Source organism: Anastrepha ludens, chromosome 2 (genome assembly GCF_028408465.1).
Source record: "Anastrepha ludens isolate Willacy chromosome 2, idAnaLude1.1, whole genome shotgun sequence".
Taxonomy (NCBI): Eukaryota; Metazoa; Arthropoda; class Insecta; order Diptera; family Tephritidae; genus Anastrepha; species Anastrepha ludens.
The window spans coordinates 110241444-110263335 of NC_071498.1; the positions used below are offsets into that span (position 1 = coordinate 110241444).

The 21892-nt window shown below is 35.7% G+C and overlaps 1 protein-coding gene across 1 annotated transcript in view; it reads left to right on the plus strand.

Annotated features, from left to right (window-relative positions):
- The window catches only part of LOC128855084 (neuroendocrine convertase 2), a 129090-nt gene that overhangs the window by 90398 nt on the left and 16800 nt on the right, over nucleotides 1–21892 (plus strand). Inside the window, exons 3-6 of the mRNA XM_054089697.1 lie at nucleotides 2679–2946; nucleotides 3028–3065; nucleotides 7690–7766; nucleotides 8131–8219. Of these exons, the coding sequence (XP_053945672.1) occupies nucleotides 2679–2946; nucleotides 3028–3065; nucleotides 7690–7766; nucleotides 8131–8219 (472 nt within the window). The remainder of the gene's footprint in view (nucleotides 1–2678; nucleotides 2947–3027; nucleotides 3066–7689; nucleotides 7767–8130; nucleotides 8220–21892) is intronic.

Consider the following 21892-nt stretch of genomic DNA (forward strand, 5'->3'; position numbering starts at 1 on the left):
TTTTAACAAACTTTATTGTAAAAAGGACTTTGAAGTGAAATTTCTTCAATTCTTATTAACATTTTTAAATATAAAGTGTCTCATAAAAGTATTCAGAAATCTAATTTTCCTAGTAGAAAGTCCAAATATAATAATATATATAAACACACAAAAACACTTAATGTGTAATAAAATACGGGAAGTTGTTTAAATGAGGGGAGAAAGTCAAAAGAAACAACTTGAAAGAAAGAAAAATAATATTCGATATACATAGTGAAGGATGCATTTTAACCATCCATAACATTTTCCAGATGAATTCATTAAATTTAGAACAGCGATCAGAAAGGCCTGAAAAGGCCTAAACTTTAATGATGAAACTGTGTGAAGAACGCTTAGAGCTGCTGGTATCTTGGGCGAACTCCACGCATTCAGCCGCTTATAAGTGAAAAAAAAACGGAAAAAATAGTTTGGAATTCGTAAAAAGTTATGAGACTAAATGTAACATTTTTGGGTCAGATTTTGGAAATATAGTCTGGTGAAAAGTAAATTTCGAAATGCATCCTAATACGCAATTTAGAAGCATCGGATTTTATATTGAAATAAAACAACGAAAATTCAAATTGGTTGGGCAATCTTTGTTATTTTGTGTAGAACCATTCATGACATTTATTTTTTAAAGATAATCATTATCAACTGCGCCGTGATTCGGACATCCGTAAACACAATTTTGAATGACTCGCTGGAGGACTTTAGTCGGGGTTGGTGTCGAAATTCTGTCTGTACAAAATTCTAAAAACAAAATTCTGCTTTTTAAAATTCTGCTTTTTTAAAATTCTGCTTTTTTAAAATTCTGCTTTCTAAAATTCTGTATTAAAATACAATGTTAACAATGTAAGAGGTAATGTAATTATTTAATTTATTATTATTATTATTTTTTATTATTATTCGAGATATTAAATAAAAAATAATAATAATAATTTTTTCTTCAGTTTCGATAGAATCCACCGTATTTTTGCGTAGAACTCCCTTCCGCGCTTCAAAAAAATAACCCTCATCAGTCCAACTCCGGCTACGCAATCCACCGTATTTTTGCGTAGAACTCCTTTTCGCGTGGGCGGCCTTCGGCGGCGCTTCAAAAAAAAAACCCTCGTCAGTCCAACTCCGGCTACGCAATCCACAGTATTTTTTCGTAGAACTCTTCTAAAAAAAACGAACAGCTGCGAAGAATTATTAAGAAAATAAATGAATTAAGTCACACTACATATTTAAAAAGAATTCCAAAAAATATTGTAATTGGCTAAACTAAAATATTGTTATCGCTTAAACATATGCATATGTATATTTATGGAATAAATGTTTATTTTGTTACTTCTTGTATGACGAAAATCACAAAACTTGAATAAAGCAGAATTTTTCGCATTAAACATGCAGAATTTTGAAAAAGCAGAATTTTAGAAAACAGAATTTTAAAAAGCAGAATTTTAGAAAGCAGAATTTTAAAAAGCAGAATTTTAAAAAAGCAGAATTTTAAAAAGCAGAATTTTTTTGCAATTTACAGGATTTTGTCATCCAGAATTTTGTAAAACAGAATAATGACACGCTCCCCTTTAGTCGGTATCTCGTGAATAACATTAGTAATGTTGGCTTCCAATACCTCAATCGAAGCTGGTTTATCCACAAAGCATTTCGAATTAACGTAGCTATACAAATAAAATTCCAAAGGTGTGATATCACACGGTATTGGTGGCCAATCCACTGCTCCGAGAGGACGTCGGAGTAAATCCATTGTTTCAAGGGCTGTAGCACCGTCTTGTTAGAACCAAATGTTGTGGCTTCAATTTCCGACATCAAAAGGTCGTTTATCATGGCACGATAGCGTTCATTGTAACATTGTCATCTTTGAAGAAATTTGGGCTGATGATTCCTGCAGCTCATATGCCGCACCAAACGGTTGTTTTCCATGGATGTAAAGGCTGTTGTTGCTCTTCAGCCCAAATACGGTAATTTTGTTTATTGAAGTAGTCATTAAGCCAAAAATGGCCCTCATCGCAGAACACCATAAGTTGGCCTGAGCGCGCGATGTACGCTTTATTCAGAGCGTCGATTTTTATAATACAATTGTACGATTGGTAAACGTTGTTGAGGAGTAAGACTTTCCATGATGAAATGTCAATGAATGTTGAAAAAAAATTATGCTTACAGCTTCACAATAGTCACGCGTGCTCAAAAAACTCTATTCGAAAAAGTACCTCCAACCTGACTATTCTTTACTGGTATATATAATTCAAAAAAGTTTAGGTAGCAATTTCTCTTATTGAAATTTAATAAGCGAGATTAATGGATAGTTTTCTATTAACAAATACGTCGTAGATAAATTAACATAAAGTATGTGGAAGGTAGATCCCACATCTTTATTACACTAGATTCCCTTTGGATAAAAAAAAATTACACTCTAATCCCCTGTTGGCACTGAGAATTGAAAGGTTAAAGTAATATAACAACATACTTTTTAAATCATTTTGAGACAAAGCCGATAACCCTGTCAACTAAACAATAACAACAATAAAAAATTAAATAAAATTACATACCTGTACATTTTTAAATCTATACAGCTGCACATATTTAGTATATTTGATTCTTTTTCTCACATTCTTTAATCACTGCACACCTATATTACACGCACACACACATACTTGCAGATTCATACCGCGATTCAACAGCCGGGTTTCAAACGTGTCAAGCGTGGCTTACGTCCGGCGATTCCATCAATTCATGGTCTCAAATTCGATGCCACCTACAGCTCACAAACGATTGGCGTTGAGCCCAGCGATCCATATTTTCAGCTGCAGTGGTATCTGAAAAATACGGGTCAAAATGGTGGAAAGATGCGTCTGGATCTAAATGTGCAGGCCGCATGGGATCAGGGCATTACCGGGAAAAATGTGACAACTGCAATAATGGACGATGGTAAGAGAAAGTGGAAAAACGAAAAATGTTTTATTTCTTACAATTTTTAATACTTGATTCTAATTCGTTTTTGATATGTAGGTGTCGATTATATGCACCCTGATTTGAAGTTTAACTACGTAAGTATGATACTGCATATTTGATTAAACCTAGAGAAGTAATGATATTTGGTATTCTAAGTCGATTCGACTAACATATACTATATTTAAGACTTTTTTCAGTTCTTAGTTCTTTAATGATCAACAAAAGATTAATATATCATATTTTTATTTTTATTTGTTTATTTGTTTCAAGTTTAATAAAATAAATATTTTGCGCTCCTGTTATGACTTGAATTTCAAAAATTCATTAATAAAAAATACTTTCGCAAGAAACATATTTTATTTTATTTTTATAACAAAAAATTGCAAACAGAAAATTCATTAAAAATAAATAAATAAATAAATTTGAAAAATATATGGCGTTTAAAAAATAATATGTTTCTCATTTTAAAAGCAACCGTTATATACTTCAACTTTGTGCTCTCCACATTTGCTTTTATTGCATTCGGCACATGTATAAGTAAACTTGTTCATTGCGCGCTTTGTTTTTATAAAATCGTCTCTTAAGTTTTTGTGAAACTCATTTTTCCATACTGACATAGCGAATGCACAAATCGCATCAAGTGTTTGTTCTCTCACTCGAGAACAAAATGTTGCCAAAAAGAATGCTGAAAGTAACATTAATGTTCATTATTAGTGGAATCGACTAATACGAGCTTCTTAACTACAAAGCAACAACACTTTCTACAGTGATATTACCTCATACAACAAAACAACATCGGCAACTGAGATTACACGATAGTTGAATGCGATCGGCAAAATGAGAGCAAAAATATAAACTATGTTAGGCGAATCGGCTAACATTAGTAGTGTAGTGTTAATTAAGAAGTAGACAATGCAAATTTTTCAAAAGCACATATTTATCTAGTATGGTTATATTTTTTTAAAAATCCGTTTAAAACTAGTGTATGTACTTATAAATATGTATGCGTTTTTAAATGAGTTTGTGTAAATATCAGCAAGAAAGGAAATTTATTCACGCTGTGAGAAGACCCTTCGGGTAAAATGATTTTAATGAATGCGAACTCATTCACTCATTAACTCAACCACAGCTACGTGTTGCATGCGTATGATTTCAGAAATAAAAAAACAAACAAAAATGATATAAATAACACTACTACTAAATTTACACTACAAAAACAATTTAAAACGTTGAGTGAGAATATTGACTGGACTGTCTAACAAAGCAGTTTTCCATAGACGCACCGCAGTGACTCTTCCCAGTATACCTTCTTGGGGTGTTTTATTAAGTGCAGCAATTCTGAGGCTGCCTTATAAAAATATTCCAGAAAGTATTCAAATGACCGCATCCATCCATCAACTTAGAATACAGACCGCACGTGCCACTGCAGAGACCTCCGCAAACCCAAATTAGAACACCAACTACATAAAAAATCCGCCAAATGAAAAACATGTTACTGTTTTTGAAGAAAATCATAACTCAATATTTTTAAAAATGTTTACCATGCGTTTCTCAGAAGAAACCTTTGCTCTCAATATACCTTATGTTCTATGTATAGAAAAAAAATCATATATCTATACTTGTAGTAGGGTACAAAAGTCTTCGAATAATGCTTTTTGACTCTGTTGACTGCAAAATTATTATGTCAATGCTTTTCGGTGGTGCCCACTTACTTGTTCAACTTTTTACACTTGAACTTTGTAACCTTTAAGAGCATTGAGTGTAAAATGCCACTAAATTTTCGACACGTGTGTAATGAGGGGCAAAATGTTTCTTCGTTTCATGTTGATGTTTATTTTTCACAAGTATTTGCTCACAACTATTTTCGGGCTATACATGTTGTTTTGCTTTCGCATTTGCGAAGGCAATTAAGCCACATGTATATGATACATATATGTACAAGTATGTATGTATGTACGCATGACACTACTCAAGTGTAAAAAATATAAGTAAAAATAAATAAGTTATGTGCGTGTGTGCCAGTGGGCAAACTAGTAGATGCATATTTATAGCATAGCTTAAGGATGGAAGAGCGCCAAACGATAGGCGCCTTGTAAAGATGTATGTGTATTATCTAGCCTTTAATGAGTTTTTAACAAGGTGAAAACTTTTTTTTTGTTTTTTAATTTTAAACAGCTTACCTTTTTTTTGTTAACTAGCAATTCTATAAATGTTGATGAAAAGTTTTCATGAAATTTACTGCACCTCTGTTCAGAATTAAGGCAGCGCGGCATGTTGCAATGTTTTAGCTATTGATTTATTTTTTATTTAATATTTTTTATAAAAATATAGTTAATACTACCATATAAATCATATAACTCAAAGTTTCAAATTTATGCATTATAGAATTTTCATCAAAATTTCAAACTTTCTAATTAGAATTTCCAAAAAAAATCTGAATACGCAGTTTTGTAGCTCATAAATTTTGGTCCAGAATTATGCCAGTTTAACTTGCTCAAAATTCGCGTAAAATTTTGCTATTTTCCCCCCCCACATTTTCTTCATCGCATGCTCGATTTTTTTCTTATATGGTTTTTTTTGTATGGACTACATTTTTTTAAAAAATAAATAAATAAATAGTCAAAACTTTGCAACATGTCTTGTTGCTCTTATTATGAAAATAGGTGTATGGGTAAATGCTAGATACTTATGCCATTTCCCCCCAAATACTTAAAATTGCTTTGGTAGCTTTAATGTATGTTCGTTCGTCCAATAATAACTTTGTATGATGACGGAAAACCCTGTAAAAACTCGTCATGTCTCGGCTAAATAAACTCTAAAAGCCGCCTTGAAAGACTACCTTGTAAGGTTCAACTGCAGCAATGGAGTTCCTTTCAGGATTGATTACGCATCAAACCTTTCCGAAAGCAGCCTAAATTAACTGCAACGATGCATATTTGATGTGGCATTAGATGAATGGTAAAGAGTTATTCTGGTGAGAACTCTCAGGTTTCTTTAGAAAACGCAGAGCAGATGTGGCTGAATTTCTTCGTGTGCTATTACGAAAATCTTTTAACCCCACAATACAAACAATAGACGCAGGATGCAGAAAGCCCTGTGACATAAATGCCATTCAATTCGCAAATTCGTAGCTGTGTTTAACGGGCGATCGGCACACATACAGAAAAGATAGGCTTACCATTTGATCTCCAGAGCAGAAGCTGTGGGGACCTTTTAGAGAAGGAGTTCCTTCTCGGTAAACGTCAGGACTTGACAACCTGACGATTAAAGTCACTAAGTGCCCTTTTCTTCAACAGCCTGGGGCAGTGTTCCAACCTAAATCCCATAAACCTTTACCGTCACATCGGCAGCAGTGGTTGGCTGTAGATATCTGCCTGTTGGAGGTCTCAAAATGATATCAAAACGCCGCTTTAGTGCTACTTGGGTTGTGCCAGACTGGTATTTCAACCATTTCACCTACCTACCTAGGTTTGCTAATAAGTTCCTAGTCAGATACTCGCAGTGAGAATTTTGCAGAATTACTAAACTCTTTACGGCGATGAGCGTATGGCCTATTTCTGGCAGAGGTTCTAGCAAAAGGTTTGAAATGCGCAGTAATTGCCAAGAGACCACTAAGATCTCTTCAGAACGGTTGTTCAGTACCAAGCTAGAAAAGGATTGTTACGACCCAGTTCACCTTCCAAAAAGGAAACAAAAACAAAAGCCTGAATACTCTATTGAATGCTGTTGAGTCCCAAGAAATTACGTCGCTGACGAGCAAACAAGTTGTGGTTTATCCGCTACTGCCCTGAAACCGGTATACATCCGAGAAAATAATAATAGGGCCTCTCTAATAGAAATGATGTGAACCGAATGAGTAGATCAATTTAAAAATTGTCCGTAGGTGAAATACGGTGGCCGAGCTCCTCCTCCTATTTGTGGCGTGAGTCTTGATGTTGTTCCACAAATGGAACAATATTAATATATATATATACAAATGGAGGAACCTTCAGTTTAAAGTTGACTCTGAACGGCCTGCATCAAGTGGCTCTATCTAATAAGATACCTAGATGACTAAGACGTCCAGCTTTGCAAAACTTCACAACTTTTCCTTTGACCGTAAGGAGTGCAGCTACCATCGTCTTCATAATCTTTGTTAATCTCTAACGGGTAATCTTTGTTGATTTTACAAACATTGTAGGTAGGTAGGTAGGAGTAGCAGTCGGGCTCCAAACGAACTCACTTATACCGTTGCCAATCCATTGTGATACCACAGTAGTAGTTTAGCGCTACTCCTCGTTAAACCGATTGTTTTTTAAGTGTAAATCCATTGATCCATTATATCTCTAAGGTTATCGGCATAAATCAAGAACGAGAACCAAAGCATCTTAACCTAGCGGCTTGTCATGCAGGTCAGTGATAAAGAAGATATCCGACTCACCCTCCCTCGCCCTTTTCTTTCTTGTTAAGGTTTATTACTATTAGAAATAGTTTGGTAAGCCTGCATGCTACACAAATAAAAAGGACTATGCCGACACATCTTCATCGTGTGTAAAGTAACATATTTATGGTCTATCTATGTAGGTATCTTCATCACTAGCCTAGTTTTATTTATTTAAAGTTTTCCTTTATTATCTGCAAAGTATTTTAAAATACAAGTAAATATGTATTTCTTTTGTATCGCACATAACCTCATACGTATTAAATATTCTTATTCATAACAACATTGTTTTATCACAGAATGCAGAGGCTAGTTATGACTTCAGCAGCAATGACCCGTTTCCTTATCCGCGCTACACCGACGATTGGTTCAATAGGTGAGTTAATCTTCTCCTAAGCACAAAGAAGCACACTGTCATTATTGCATATTTGTACATGCATATATATGTATGTATGACTACATGTCTGTATGTCTGTATATAATTCTTTTATATTAACGCAATTTATAAGCTCTCGCATTGACAATCACCACCGCTACAGTAACAAAATCCTTTTCACTTGTCAGCCATCATATACGTACATGCATGTATGTATATGTTCATATAATATATTACATACACACTTAGAAGCACGCTATACAAGTATATATGCAGTTGCATTATTTTTCAAACGTCCTTTGATGCATCCATCCTTGAATTCTTTCGATTCTGCTATTCTCAATCTTTTTCTTTTTACTTGAAGTCATGGCACACGATGCGCCGGTGAAGTGGCTGCCGCCAGAGATAACGGTATATGCGGCGTTGGCGTGGCTTATGACAGTAAAATTGCAGGTGAGTTGGTTTTCTTCAAAACACAAACAAATATGAATTTATTTAAACGTACTCTTTGATATGCGTTAGGGTGGCTGTTGTTGAAGTGGTTGAGTATTTCCCCTGAAATAGTCCTAATTAGTGACCAGCACCGTTTTACTACCACTGTCCTCGTGTAATGATGTTTTTTGTTCTAAGTCAGATCCATTTAGTGAGGTCCAAGTATAGCAGCAAATTCTTTATTTCGATGTCGGAGATCTCATTAATTTGCTGCAAGAAAGGCTTATCGAAGTAGCGGAGTCGTGCCCTAGCTAGCCCTGGACATTCACATAAGTGGGGGAAAAGACTTTCCTTCACCCCTTCCGCTTGACAGCTTCTGCAGATAGGATTGAAGGGTAGGTTGAATGAGGGGATCATGCACCCTACTTTCCAGTGGCCAGTAAGGGTTGCAGTGATGCGTGAGATGTTTGGCCGAGAACATCCTAACAGATCATTCGTCCTTTGGATTTTGTACAACGGTCATGTGTTTTTTGTTGTATGATAGTGTGAAGCAATGGATGTTTTTAATGTGTTGAGTGGGGTGGAAACTGCCACTGCCTCTGCTATTTCTAGTGTCGAACCTTTTCTTGCTAGCTCATCCGCTATCTCATTACCCCGTATGTGCCTATGACCGGGAACCCATATCAGAGTAATTTCAAGCCGATGACTAAATGATTCTAGTTCGTCTTTACACTGTAAGACTAGCTTGGATGAAATGGAGTTGGAGTCTACGGCCTTGATAGCTGGTTGACTGTCTGAAAAGATGCAAGTGTAGCCGCACCAACTCCTTGTAGAGTTTTAGTGATTTGCATGCTTCTCTGACAGCTAAAAGTTCTGCCTGGAACACGCTGGCGTAGTCAGGAAGTCTAATTGACTGAGATAGGTTGAGTAGCTCCAAATGGAAGCCAGCTCCCACACCACAGTTCATCTTAGAACCGTCAGTGTATATTTCAATGTCGTATCTTCCAATCACCTTCCCTTTGTTCCATTCGGTTCTCGGTGGAAAACGTTCTTGAAGTTACTAGTGCCGCATATGTCCTTATGCCCTATGCCTTGCAATGGCTGTTTAGGATCGATTAGATAGTTTTGGTTGGATACCCCTAAACTTCCTCTCACATGTGTAAAGTGCTATATTCGCTTTCTTTACCCTGTACTCCACGTTGGACCTCCAGCTGAGTTTGGGATCTAAAATAACACCTAGGTATTTTGCCTGTTGGGTTACTTAAGACTAACGCCGTTTATTTTTAGTAGATTAAAGTATGGTATCTTGGTTTTATTAGTGAATAACATCAGTTCCGTTTTGCTCGGGTTTACTCTTAAACCACAGTTTGTGTCCCAGTTACTGAGTAATACCAGAGCTCCTTCCATAATCTCACTGATTATGGTTGGAAACATTCCTAAAACCAAGAGCACTATGTCATCCGCCTACACCACTACTTTAATTCCATTTCGGTTGAATTTGGTAAGGATAGTGTTTACAACTATTAACCACAGCAGGGGGGGATAAGACCCCTCCCTGAGGGGTTCCCCTGCGTGTTTTCTATCCATTCGTTGAGACCTATGTCTGTGCCTAACATATTAGGGGCCTCAATTATGGATCTTGTGCTAACATTGTTAAACGCCTCCTCTATGTCGAGGAAAGCGACTAGTGAGTATTGTTTGTATTCTATGCTCCTCTCAATCGTACTTACAACCTCATGAAGAGCTGTCTCTGTGGATTTTCCTTTGAGGTAGGGATGTTGGGATGATGAAATCGTTGTGCTTGTAATCTTCTCTCTAAGATATACATCCAACAATCGCTTGAGAGTTTTGAGAATAAAAGAGGATAAGGAGATGGGCCTGAAGTCTTCCGCTGTATCATGACCGCGTCTACTAGCTTTGGGGATAAAAATCACCTTAACCCTCCTCCAGCTTTTTGGAATATGCCCTAGCATAAAGCTGTTTTTGAAAAAGACCTCCAGCCACTAAATCGTCGTTTCTCGAGTGTTCCACAGCATGGCAGGGAATATCCCATCTGGTCCGGTTGCTTTGTATGGCTCAAAGTTTTTCATCGCCCATAGAATTCTATCTGGCTCATGGCTAGCTTGTTTGTAGGGATAGAAATATATGGATTTTTTAGCTGCTGAACTTTTATTTGCCGCCTATCTGAAGCTCCTGTAGGAAGTTTTTCTTCCTTTGCTCGATTTTATTTCATATATAAGCGATATTTTTTTTTTTCGTTAGAATGGAGAAGAATAACCCAAGCAGTGGCTGAAAATTGTACCCCAAATAAATGAGACAATTTGAAGCTTCACATCCAAAAAGAAATCCAATCTCGATAGATGACTTAGTGATCGATATCTCGTAAAGTATCGATCAAAAAATTTAAATCGCTGAAAATGTCGATAAAATCATAGAAACAATCGAAGTTTACCGGCATGTTAGTAGTCCAGCAGCTTAAGATCGACATAACAGTTTTAAGCCATTTGCGCAAAAGTTTTACTCAAAAATAACGGATTTCTAATATTTCATTTACGATTCCAATTATAGATAGATTTGATTTGATGTTTTCACTTGGACTTCATGGTCTTTTGAGCTCTCTACTCAGAGAGTCGAAACGTAGTAAGGTGCCAAATAAGCACTCCTATGCTTCTCCTAGATAGTGTGTTGCCCCATTGTAAGGAAGAGCTGGGCTTCTATTAGTAACTAGACCGTAGCCTCTCTTGCCAATACGTCCGCTACTTCATTCCCAGTTAAATCTCTGTGTTCTGGAACCCAAATTAGCCAGATACGATTGCGCGTTTCTAAAAAATTGACATTCTTGATACACTCAAGGGCCAGTGAGGACTTAATCTCACAGGTTGGTAGTGCCTTGTTTGCCGCCTGAATGTCGCTCAGGCTGGCAATTCGCTCATTCCGGAGGTTCTTATCTGAATTGATCTCTGCACATAGACAGATGGCATACATACACCTCCTCTTGGAAGATGCTTGCAATCATAGTGAGAATAAAACTGAATTGAATTGAATTGAATAAATTATCAATTTAACACATGAAGTAGCTTTGCTTGAACTGTATCTACTCCAAAATGGGTTGTGTTTTTGCTGCCGTTTCCGAAAATCTTTTACTCTGTGATTTTTGGTATTTTTTAATGAATATCTCTAACTCTTACCACTTTAATTTTCATTGAGTTTGTTTCTAAGAAATTTATAAATACGTAACCAAAACTATGTAAATAAATATTTACTATACAACAACAAAATACACACACACATAACTACTTAAACTTAAGTAAATACAAATAAATCCAAACGAAATTTCGTAACTAAGCGTCAGTATGGAGTAAATTGAGCAAAACTAGTATCCGTGTAAAATGCGCATACATACATACACACGTATCTTTCATAAATTACGTCAATCTGACTGCAACAACAAGCTAATGGCTATCATAAAACTAAGTTGCACACTCAATTTGATTGTTTACTCCAGATTTGCAGCGAAATCACAACACATGCACCCTTATCGCCACCGCAATTATGTATGTAGATGCATGTGCATGTGCGTATTTATAAGTATATTGAATGTACAAATGCTTCCTGAATAGTATGTATATACTCGAATACATATATGAATGCAGACACTTACGCGAGCGCGCGCTTCGAGCTTTCTATGGAACAGCGGGCATTGCAATTTTATGATAATCATAAATTAGATGCTATACAAAATTGCTCCATTATTGTCTGAGCGACTTTTTTTTTAGTTATAGTCAGAGTTTGAATTATATATAAATATGAATATGTGTACCTATATACATATACATTGGCATAAGCAGCAAACATGTAAAATCCAATTTTTTTACTTAATTTCGCGCGCTGACTACGAATCTGCATTGAAAAACTTTACTTTACTAAGTCTTTGAATTAAAAGTTAGATTTTAGAAAAAGTTTGGATAATTTTTAATGTGCATACCACAGCTTTAAAATAAATATACAAATCACTAGATTGTTGCTAAGGCGATTTCAAGTTTATTGCATCTGATTGGATTTCTCAGCCTGCATGGCGTATACGCAATCAAACGATTGCTGTGGTGGTATTTTAAGATTGCTGGTTTGCAAATTAGAAATACAAGAGATTATACCCTGAACAATTCATCTCGTGCTGCAAAAAGTACAAAACAATCGCTACTGGGCTCACCTGGCGCTCTGCGCCTAACCTGCAGTGATGCAATGAATGCCATGAAAATATGGAGAAATAATGCGCCACAAGTGCTGCCCTAAAAACACAAAAAATAAAATGCTGGAAGGTAGTGAAAGAAAGAAGTGAATATAAACCATACTTCAAAATCGACACCCAAAGTATCTCAACGCACTATTGACAGATGGTAATATTTAGTCGAATATTATGGAGCAAAGGAACTCTAGATTTCAATGACACTATTTATTCTACTCCACTGAACAGAATTGCAGCGGAGTAGCGGGTAACGAGTTGCGTCGGAGACAGACGGTTTTTTCAGCTGACATTTTGTGGTTACAATAAAATTAATTTTATAATATAGTAAAATCGATTTGTTTGCTATATTTGTGAGGCAACCCGTCGAAGTTCGTTGTTATAAGAAAATTTAATCTAATAATTATTTTGCCACCGTAAAAATAACCGACGGCAAGAAATACGTCCCCGTCGCAATTCTGTGCAATTTCATGATATTAAATGTATTCTAATTTTGACAGCAGGTAACCGTCAACACGTTATTTACTTTTTTTTAAATTAATTGTCAATAAATTTTGTTTTCTGGCAAATCCACCATCACGTAATGTGTAACGTAATGTATATATCCTTTGTCGGACGCTTCGTCGAGCTCCCACTCCAGTTTATATTCTATCTCTTAATGCTTTTCCACAAATGGAAGGATCTACAGTTTTATGTCATCTAGATGGTTTTGTATGAGGAGCAGAAATACACTCAGAGTTTTGCCACTGCCTGCTAAAAAGTGAACGCTATTAGAAAAAATTGTTTCTACCATTTGATGTTTCATGCCTACCATGAGTTTCAAATTTGAGGCACTACCCAGTCGGTCACCATGCGAAAATAAGTTGCTAATGTCCAACCCCTATATTTAAAACTTATGCTGAGATAAGTAGCTTTCTTATAATAACTTGGTTAATTGGCATCCGGTTTCAGAAACTAACTGACTCGTCATTATTTCTAGTTGTCAGGAGTTCTATATTTTGTTCTTTTCAGCTTCAAACTGGTTTTATCGCGTAGGTGGTTGGTTGGTTAAAGACGGGACTTATCCAGAATTCAACTAGCATTTCCGCATCATTTTGTCGTAGTTCACTCCAAGGCGAATTTCGTGAAGGTCGTCCAAAATCAGTTGTTGTTCCGAAAACCATTGACCTATCGTGAGATTGAGACAATCTTAGGCATTAGTGGAACCAGCATACATTCAATATTGCATAAACATTTGACTGTCAAAAAAATTTGTTTGCGTTGGATCCCACACAATTTGTCAATCGGCTCGTGTCGATTGATCGAAGGAAATGCTCAAAAAATACGATTGCGGGGCTTCGAAACACGTCTATAAGATCGTGGCAGGTGATGAATCATGGATTTACGCGTATGAGCCCGAAAGTAAACAGCAATCGACTGTATGGGTGTTTCAAGATGAGCCAAATCCAACAAAAGTTCTTCGCGCACGAAGCACTTCCAAGCAAATGGTCTCCTGTTTTTTCGGAAAAACTGGACATGTCGCAACCGTACCACTAGAACAAGTAGAACAGTAAGATCTGAGTGGTACACAACCATTTGTTTGCCAGTTGTCTTCCAAGAAATTAGGAAAACCAATCGCCAAAGACGGATCACTCTTCACCAGGACAATGCGAGCTCTCACACATCGGCTCAAACAACTGCATTTTTGAGCACCCAAAACATCGAATTAAGGGGTCATCCGCCGTATAGTCCTGACTTGGCACCGAATGACTTCTTTTTATTTCCGTACGTAAAAAACAAACTGAGAGGTCAACGTTTTTCGACAACTGAAGAAGCGGTTGCGGCATTCAGAATGCATGTTTTGGAGGTACCTCATTCAGAGTGGCAAAAGTGCTTCAACAATTGGTTCAAACGCATGCAAAAGTGTATAGATCTTCATGGAGAATATTTCGGAAAACAATAAAGTGATTTTCGATGATTAAAATTTGTTTTTGTTCTCTAATCCCGAAATATAAAAGGCACCCCTCGTATTTGCGTCTAAGCTTGACAGCATTCTGCAATTTGTAGATATTACTACATAGGTATAGCTGAATCAGTTACTTAAAGTTGTCTCCCCTGAGATATCTTTTTGTTTTATGAATTTCAAGAACTTTAAAATTCATTTAACTGTTTTGCCAAATTCGTAAATAAAAAAGTTAAAACACTTCAAACGTTTTAATCTCTTACGGAACACTTAACCCTTAAATGTGATATTTTTTTAATTTTTAGAATAAATTAATCTTTTTTAATAAGAGAAATTAATATTATTATTGTAAGATTACAAAAATCATTTTACTAATTTTGAAGTATTGATTTTAAGAAAATGAAAAAATGTTCACACAGAAAAAAAAATAAGCGAATGTAAATTTTTATGTGTAAATAGTTTTTCTTATAATCTTTCTCAATTTCGATAAACTTATTCCTCTGTTTTGATGGAAGCTCTGGAAAATTCGGCAAATTTTCCAAACAGCTTTTCGGTATGAAATACTACATGTAACACATTAATTTTTTCATTTTCATTTTAAATGCCTATACATAGTATCAATAATTTTACACTCAGCTACAATAAATTTAATGATTTCTAGTGTTCTTGCACTTTTCGGATGTCCACAAAGGGGTTCATATTCAACGCTTTTACGACCACGCTTAAACCCCAAAATCGAGCGATGCACAGTTGGAAATGAAAGACCAACGTTTTTATCATTACACGGTGTGCAATTCTTTTCATTGCAAAAAAATCAACTGACACATAAATTTAAACTGGCTTAGATGAATGAAAACAGAGTGATTAAAAATACATTTGAATCATGTCATTTTCACATATAATTGTTAAGCGCCGCATTTAAAATAAAAATAGTGAATCCTAAAAGAGTTTAAATTTTTACAACTTGTATTTTAAAACAAAATCTGAACGAGTCTTTTGAAATGCTCTCTATTATTGGCACGACCTTAAATATTGAAGTTGTTGAAAAATCGCGCTGGTTTTTTAAATTTTTTTCCCATAGTTCTTTCCTATAACGGACGCATACTATTTGTTTTGTATGGTGAAAATGCGCAGCTCCATTAAGGAAAGAAAAATTATGAAAAATCAGTGAGTTATCAGACACTTCAAACTTGAACTTTATGATACTAAAATTTAATAAGCAATAAAATTGCGTAGCAAAAGTCTTTCCAGAAACTCTAATTAAAAACCGTGGAATTGGGATAAAAAGTTGTTTGTTGTTTTTCTAATGTTTGCATAAAACTCCAAAATTGCATCTATAAGGTTTTTGTTCGAGGAAAAATAATTCAAGTTTGTCAAACTGTTCATCTATTTGACGCGGTGTGTACACTTCTATATGAAGTAGGATGACTTAAAAACAACTCCTAATGGCCGTATGTTGAAGCCATCCAAAGAGCGTCCCAGCTTGAGCTCTGAAGCTCGAATTAAACTGTTTATTAGTGTTAAAATGTTATTAAGTTCATGAACGAGGAGACATTTTTAACGAAATTCGGTGCCAGTCGGTGGGCGCAACGTCAAGAATACTTATTCCAATTTTCCGTCGTAATAATCGTTGGAACCGACAGGCTTGGGAATGAGAAAAACGAAAAGAATAAATTCAAGTAAAATCTTTCAGAATTGAATTCTCTGTGGCAGTATGACAACTCAGTGCGCAAAATACCGTTCAAATTGAACTAAATCAAGGAATTTGGCATCTTTCAGTGCACATTTTAGAAAATTTTGATCGCAAACTCACAAAATGACATTAAATCAAGAATTGAAGACTGTTGGGCATATGAATATAAAATGATTTGGCAATTCAAACATGCAGACCAACATGTCTTGAACACTGGTAGCACATTAGCTCTAAAAATTTATTATGAAAGGAATTTTAATAATACAATAAATTTGGACCAAAAAAGGAACCAACCCTGTATTTCATAGCGGGTGCAATTTTATTTTCAATAAAACCCATCACCGTCGAGAGCTTAAGTTCCTTTTGTGATTAATTTTTTTTGAGTTTACCTTATAAACTGTAATAAACATGAAAAGCATTGAATAACGCGAACTTTGTACCTTTTTGCATGTCATCTGCAGAGAAGAATACTAACCGAAAAAGTTCGAGTTCATACTCAAAATAGTTTCTTTAATACTGACATTCCTTGAAAAATAAGTCAAGGATCTACACGGTGGCGCAAAATTATTATCACCCAATATTGTTTTTGAATAAGTTTTTGAATAAATATCGTGAAAAAAAAATGATTTTGAGGGATGGAAATCTTTACTTTGGTCTTATCTTATACTGCAGATTTCTAGGTTATAAGTGTCAAATATAATTGACGTACGACGACATTTGCAAAAACTATAAATCTGATTAATTTTGTGTCACCTATAATAACCCATAGCAGAGTTTTTTAAAGGATGTACGTCGAAACAATCAATGAATGAGTATTAAGCTTGAGAAGAAACGAAGCCACAGCCTGGGCCTTCTAAAAAAGCAAACTTTCATAATCAGTAATTCGTGGATTAGGGCTACGGGGGATACCACATAAAAAACGAGCTCAACTCAGTTTACGGCTAAATGATTAGATAATTTCCGAATGACCGCTCACGCATCATCAAACCTCATGAAAAAGATGACCGATTTCATGAGAAATGTAGCAGGCCACAGATCTATACCTATCTATATATATAAAAATTAAGCCGAAAAAAAGTGTGCATTTATCCGGGGTAATCTCAGCAACGCGTATAAGAAAAACAATGAAAGTTTCACACATTGTTGGTGTTGCTTTGGCAAAGGTTTCTGTGAAGTTTGGTTGAAATCCGATAACGCGTGTGTGTGCGGTGCGTCGGTTAAGTGAGTGTGTTTTTGCTATTTGCCACACGTATTTTTTGTACCGCACATAGCATTCATTAGAATTGAATACATTTGGGTCGTGTGTGTCTGGGCCGATTATTATGAAATTTGGTATATATCTATATTTTTCCACGGTGAAGGTTAGTATAATATGCTTATTGTTTCCACACGCCACCAGGTGGCGCTGCCGAAGGCCAAAACGAGGACCCGGGTAACCCTAGGATGTGTTTTTACATTGTGGGTATCAAATCAAAGCTACTGATGAGTGCTTTAATACAGTATTTTTTAGGTCTCTGAGTGACCAGGGTCTCGAGATATAGCCGAAAAGGTGGACCAAGGTACCCTTGGATGTGTTTGTATTGTACAATATGGGTATCAGATGGAAGCTGTTGATGAACGCTTTTAAGTGAAGTAATTTTTACTGCCCGTTTCCGGGATAAAAAAGGAGGTGGAGCTGGAGATGGAAGAGGAAAAGGAATAGCTACAGGAAGAGGAAGAGGAAGAGAAAGAGGAAGACCACTTATTATTAAAAATTAAAAAAAAAATTCTAAAAAATTTTAAAATGTTACATATACGCATATTATGTAAACGTTAATCTGAAGGCAGTTATAGTGAAAAATTCATTGTATCATTGCCGGCGTGATGGGTGATCGTTTCCTTAATTTTTTGCAGAAAAGTTATGCTAATATGAGATATTACCTATATCATTCATATATTTACGTATTACCTGTGTACTCACAAATATACAGTTGAAGCAAATATATGTCAGTTTTTTTTCTTCGCCTGGAAAAGTTTATACAAATTTAAGAAGAGTAAATAGAACTTATTTTATATCAGACTTCACGCGAAAAAGTCATTTGCACCTGAATACATAGCTGGGTAAAAGCGGGGGGGAATAGAACAGTTCTCTTCTCCTTCTCCGCTTTTTCGTACACGACGAAGTGTATGTATCATACGATTGATGTTGTTGTTTATGTGTAAAGGGGAGCGCATCTATGCAAATGCAGAACGGAACAACGACGCGCTCAAACTTTCTTTCTGATCTGATTTTCAAGCAAACAACAAGTGAGTATTTTTTCTCCAGAGAAAACCACGTTTTTAAAATTGTTTTCTGATAAAAACAACCATTTGAATATGGTTTTAGAATATTTTGCATCTATTTGATAGGAAACGAGGATTTACTGAAATATTTAAAATTTTTCACGCAAAATTGTTTCAAAATATTATTTGCCACGATAAAGCCGGAAAAGAAAGAAATTTTATTTTGTTAGTGCAAAGTGAACAGTGGTAAATTTACGTGAGTATATACACAAGTTTTTTCATAATTGCCAAAAAGATAACGAAATATGAAAATTATTTCAAACAAAGAAATAAAATCAATGTTGATCAACATTTATTCAATAGTGACGTCATATTGTGGTTACAAAAGAAGAAAATTAAAGTGATTTTTTGAGCGTCATCGCGTCGACTACTAACTGTAAAACGGACAAATTGCATTTATCACATGCTCTTCAAAGTAATGTGTTCCGATAAAAAAACAGTATAACGGTAAATTTGCGAGAGTATATACATGAGCGAGAATTTTTATAAATAGTATTTTTCGGCTTAATTTAATTAATTAATCTAGATTTTTTTAAAGACGACCAGCGGAACGGGCGGGTTTTCGCTGGAGCATTATAAAGATCATATCTCAGCAATCAAATGCATTAAAAGATGTTTATATTGAAGGGTTCTTCGAATTCGAGATAGAAAATGAGAAGATAGAAAGCTTGTTATTTTGGCGGGCTTTGATCACTTACAGGAGGCAGTTTTGGAAGCTCGACTTCTTCTTGACAAGAATGAAATAAAGTTAATGGAAGGTAATGACTGATGGAGGATTTTTCAAAATCAGTATGCCAGTTTTCTCAAAAGATTATGCTGATACAGATTCTGAGAAGCAGGCAGTGCAGTAAAAGAGAACAAAAAAAGAAAACTATTATTATTCTTTCAAAATTCTGTCAATATAAACTTCGATGTGGAATTTGTGTTTTTTTTCCATTTTTCCCCCAAATTGAGATATTTTGAGTTTAGATGCGCATAGAATTTCAAACCTAACTGGTTTCATATATACGAGGGGTGCCTTTTATATATCGGGATTAGAGAACAAAAACAAATTTTAATCATCGAAAATCACTTTATTGTTTTTCAAAATATTCTCCATGAAGATCTATACACTTTTGCATGCGTTTGAACCAATTGTCGAAGCACTTTTGCCACTCTGAATGAGGTACCTCCAAAACATGCATTCTGAATGCCGCAACCGCTTCTTCAGGTGTCGAAAAACGTTGACCTCTCAGTTTGTTTTTTATGTACGGGAATAAAAAGAAGTCACTCGGTGCCAAGTCAGGACTATACGGCGGATGACCCCTTAATTCGATGTTTTGGGTGCTCAAAAATGCAGTTGTATGAGGCGATGTGTGAGAGCTCGCATTGTCCTGGTGAAGAGTGATCCGTCTTTGGCGATTGGTTTTCCTAATTTCTTGGAAGACAACTGGCAAACAAATGGGTGTGTACCACTCAGATCTTACTGTTCTACTTGTTCTAGTGGTACGGTTGCGACATGTCCAGTTTTTCCGAAAAAACAGGGGACCATTTGCTTGGAAGTGCTTCGTGCGCGAACAACTTTTGTTGGATTTGGCTCATCTTGAAACACCCATACAGTCGATTGCTGTTTACTTTCGGGCTCATACGCGTAAATCCATGATTCATCACCTGTCACGATCTTATAGACGTGTTTCGAAGCCCCGCAATCGTATTTTTTGAGCATTTCCTTCGACCAATCGACACGAGCCTTTTTTTCAGCGATTGACAAATTGTGTGGGATCCAACGCGAACAAATTTTTTTGGCAATCAAATGTTTATGCAATATTGAATGTATGCTGGTCCCACTAATGCCTAAGATTGTCTCAATCTCACGATAGGTCACATGACGATCTTGCAATATCAGTTCGCACACTGCATCAATGGTTTTCGGAACAACAACTGATTTTGGACGACCTTCACGAAATTTGTCTTGGAGTGAACTACGGCCACGATTGAATAAACCATACCATCGATAAACACTGCTCCTTGATGGAGCTTCATCGCCAAAAAATGAATTAAGTTCATCCATGCAATGTTGCTGAGTTAATCCACGTCGAAAGTTGTAAAAAATAATGGCACGAAAATGTTCACGATTTAATTCCATTTTTGGACCGAGATGAATCTTTTAATTTACTGTAAACAACACAAATAGCGCTGGTATTTCAAAACGTTCTGAGTACGTAAAAGCCAAAAAATGTCAAACTTTACGATACAGCTGTCAGTTGCCAGATTGCAACACCAGTGTTGCCAAATCCCGACATATGAAAGGCACACCTCGTACAAGTAGCCGGTAACAAATCCCCGTTGGCTGTTTTAAATATGTAACATTTTTATCACACCTATCTCATCTTCAGGCCCACCGTGTTTAGGTAAAGCAAAATAAATGAATAAAAAATGTTCCTTATCATTGCTCCGCATTGAGGTTATTAAATACCTCTGGTTATAAAGAAAACTGTAAATATGAATAGGTGAGCATTTTGCGTTTTAGGAAAACTTTGAAGGCATTTTTTATTTATTATATTTATCATTTATTATCATCAATAAAAAAGGTTATTGCGCTTTGAAGGAATGCTGCGCTTAATTTTCAATTTATTTTTGCTTTTTTTTTATTAAAGGGTTTTCCAATAACAGGTGTTATGAATGAATGGATTGCGTTATCGCGAGATGATTAACAATTTTTTATGGCCGGAATTGAATGGTATTGATCTGGACAACGTTTATTTTCCACAAGACTGCGGTACGTGCCACACAAACAACGAAACCATTGATCTTTTCCGGGAAAAGTTACCGGACCGAGTTATCTCTCGAAGAGGTGATCACAAATGGTCACCGAGATCGTGTGATTTAACACTTTTTGACTTTTTTCTTTGGGGACACGTGAAAGAGAAGGTCTACGCCAACAGCCCAGGGTCGATTCAAAACCTCAAAGATGGAATTCGTGAGGCTATCGAGGACATAGAGCAGCCACTTTGCAATTCGGTTATGGAAAATTTCATGAAAAGAGTATTGTCCTGTAAGCGTGGTCGTTGTGGTCATTTACTTCATGTTATTTTCCACTATTAACGGCATACCTTCCTATTTATAACGAAAAAATATTAAAAAATAGCATTTTTCTTTTAATATCAAAATAACACCTCTTATTGGAAAACCTTTTATAACAGCTGCAAATAAAACTTATAAAAAGTTGTAGATAACCTCATTTTCTTAAAAAATGTTATTGATAAAATTACCATGTTTCTTGTGGTTCATGAGATTAACTCAAAGAAGGAATCTCTGCTTATTTCCAAAACGGCAGCCGCCTATCTCGAAAACTGAAATTTAAGTTCACGGTGATGTGTCTCATTAAACGCAAAAAATAAAATTACGCCCAATATGGAGTGCACGGTTCGATGCTATATTTAGTGCACCATGAGCTTCATACTTCAATGGAAAATGCCACATCGCAATTATTCTGTGTTTTAATTAAATAATAA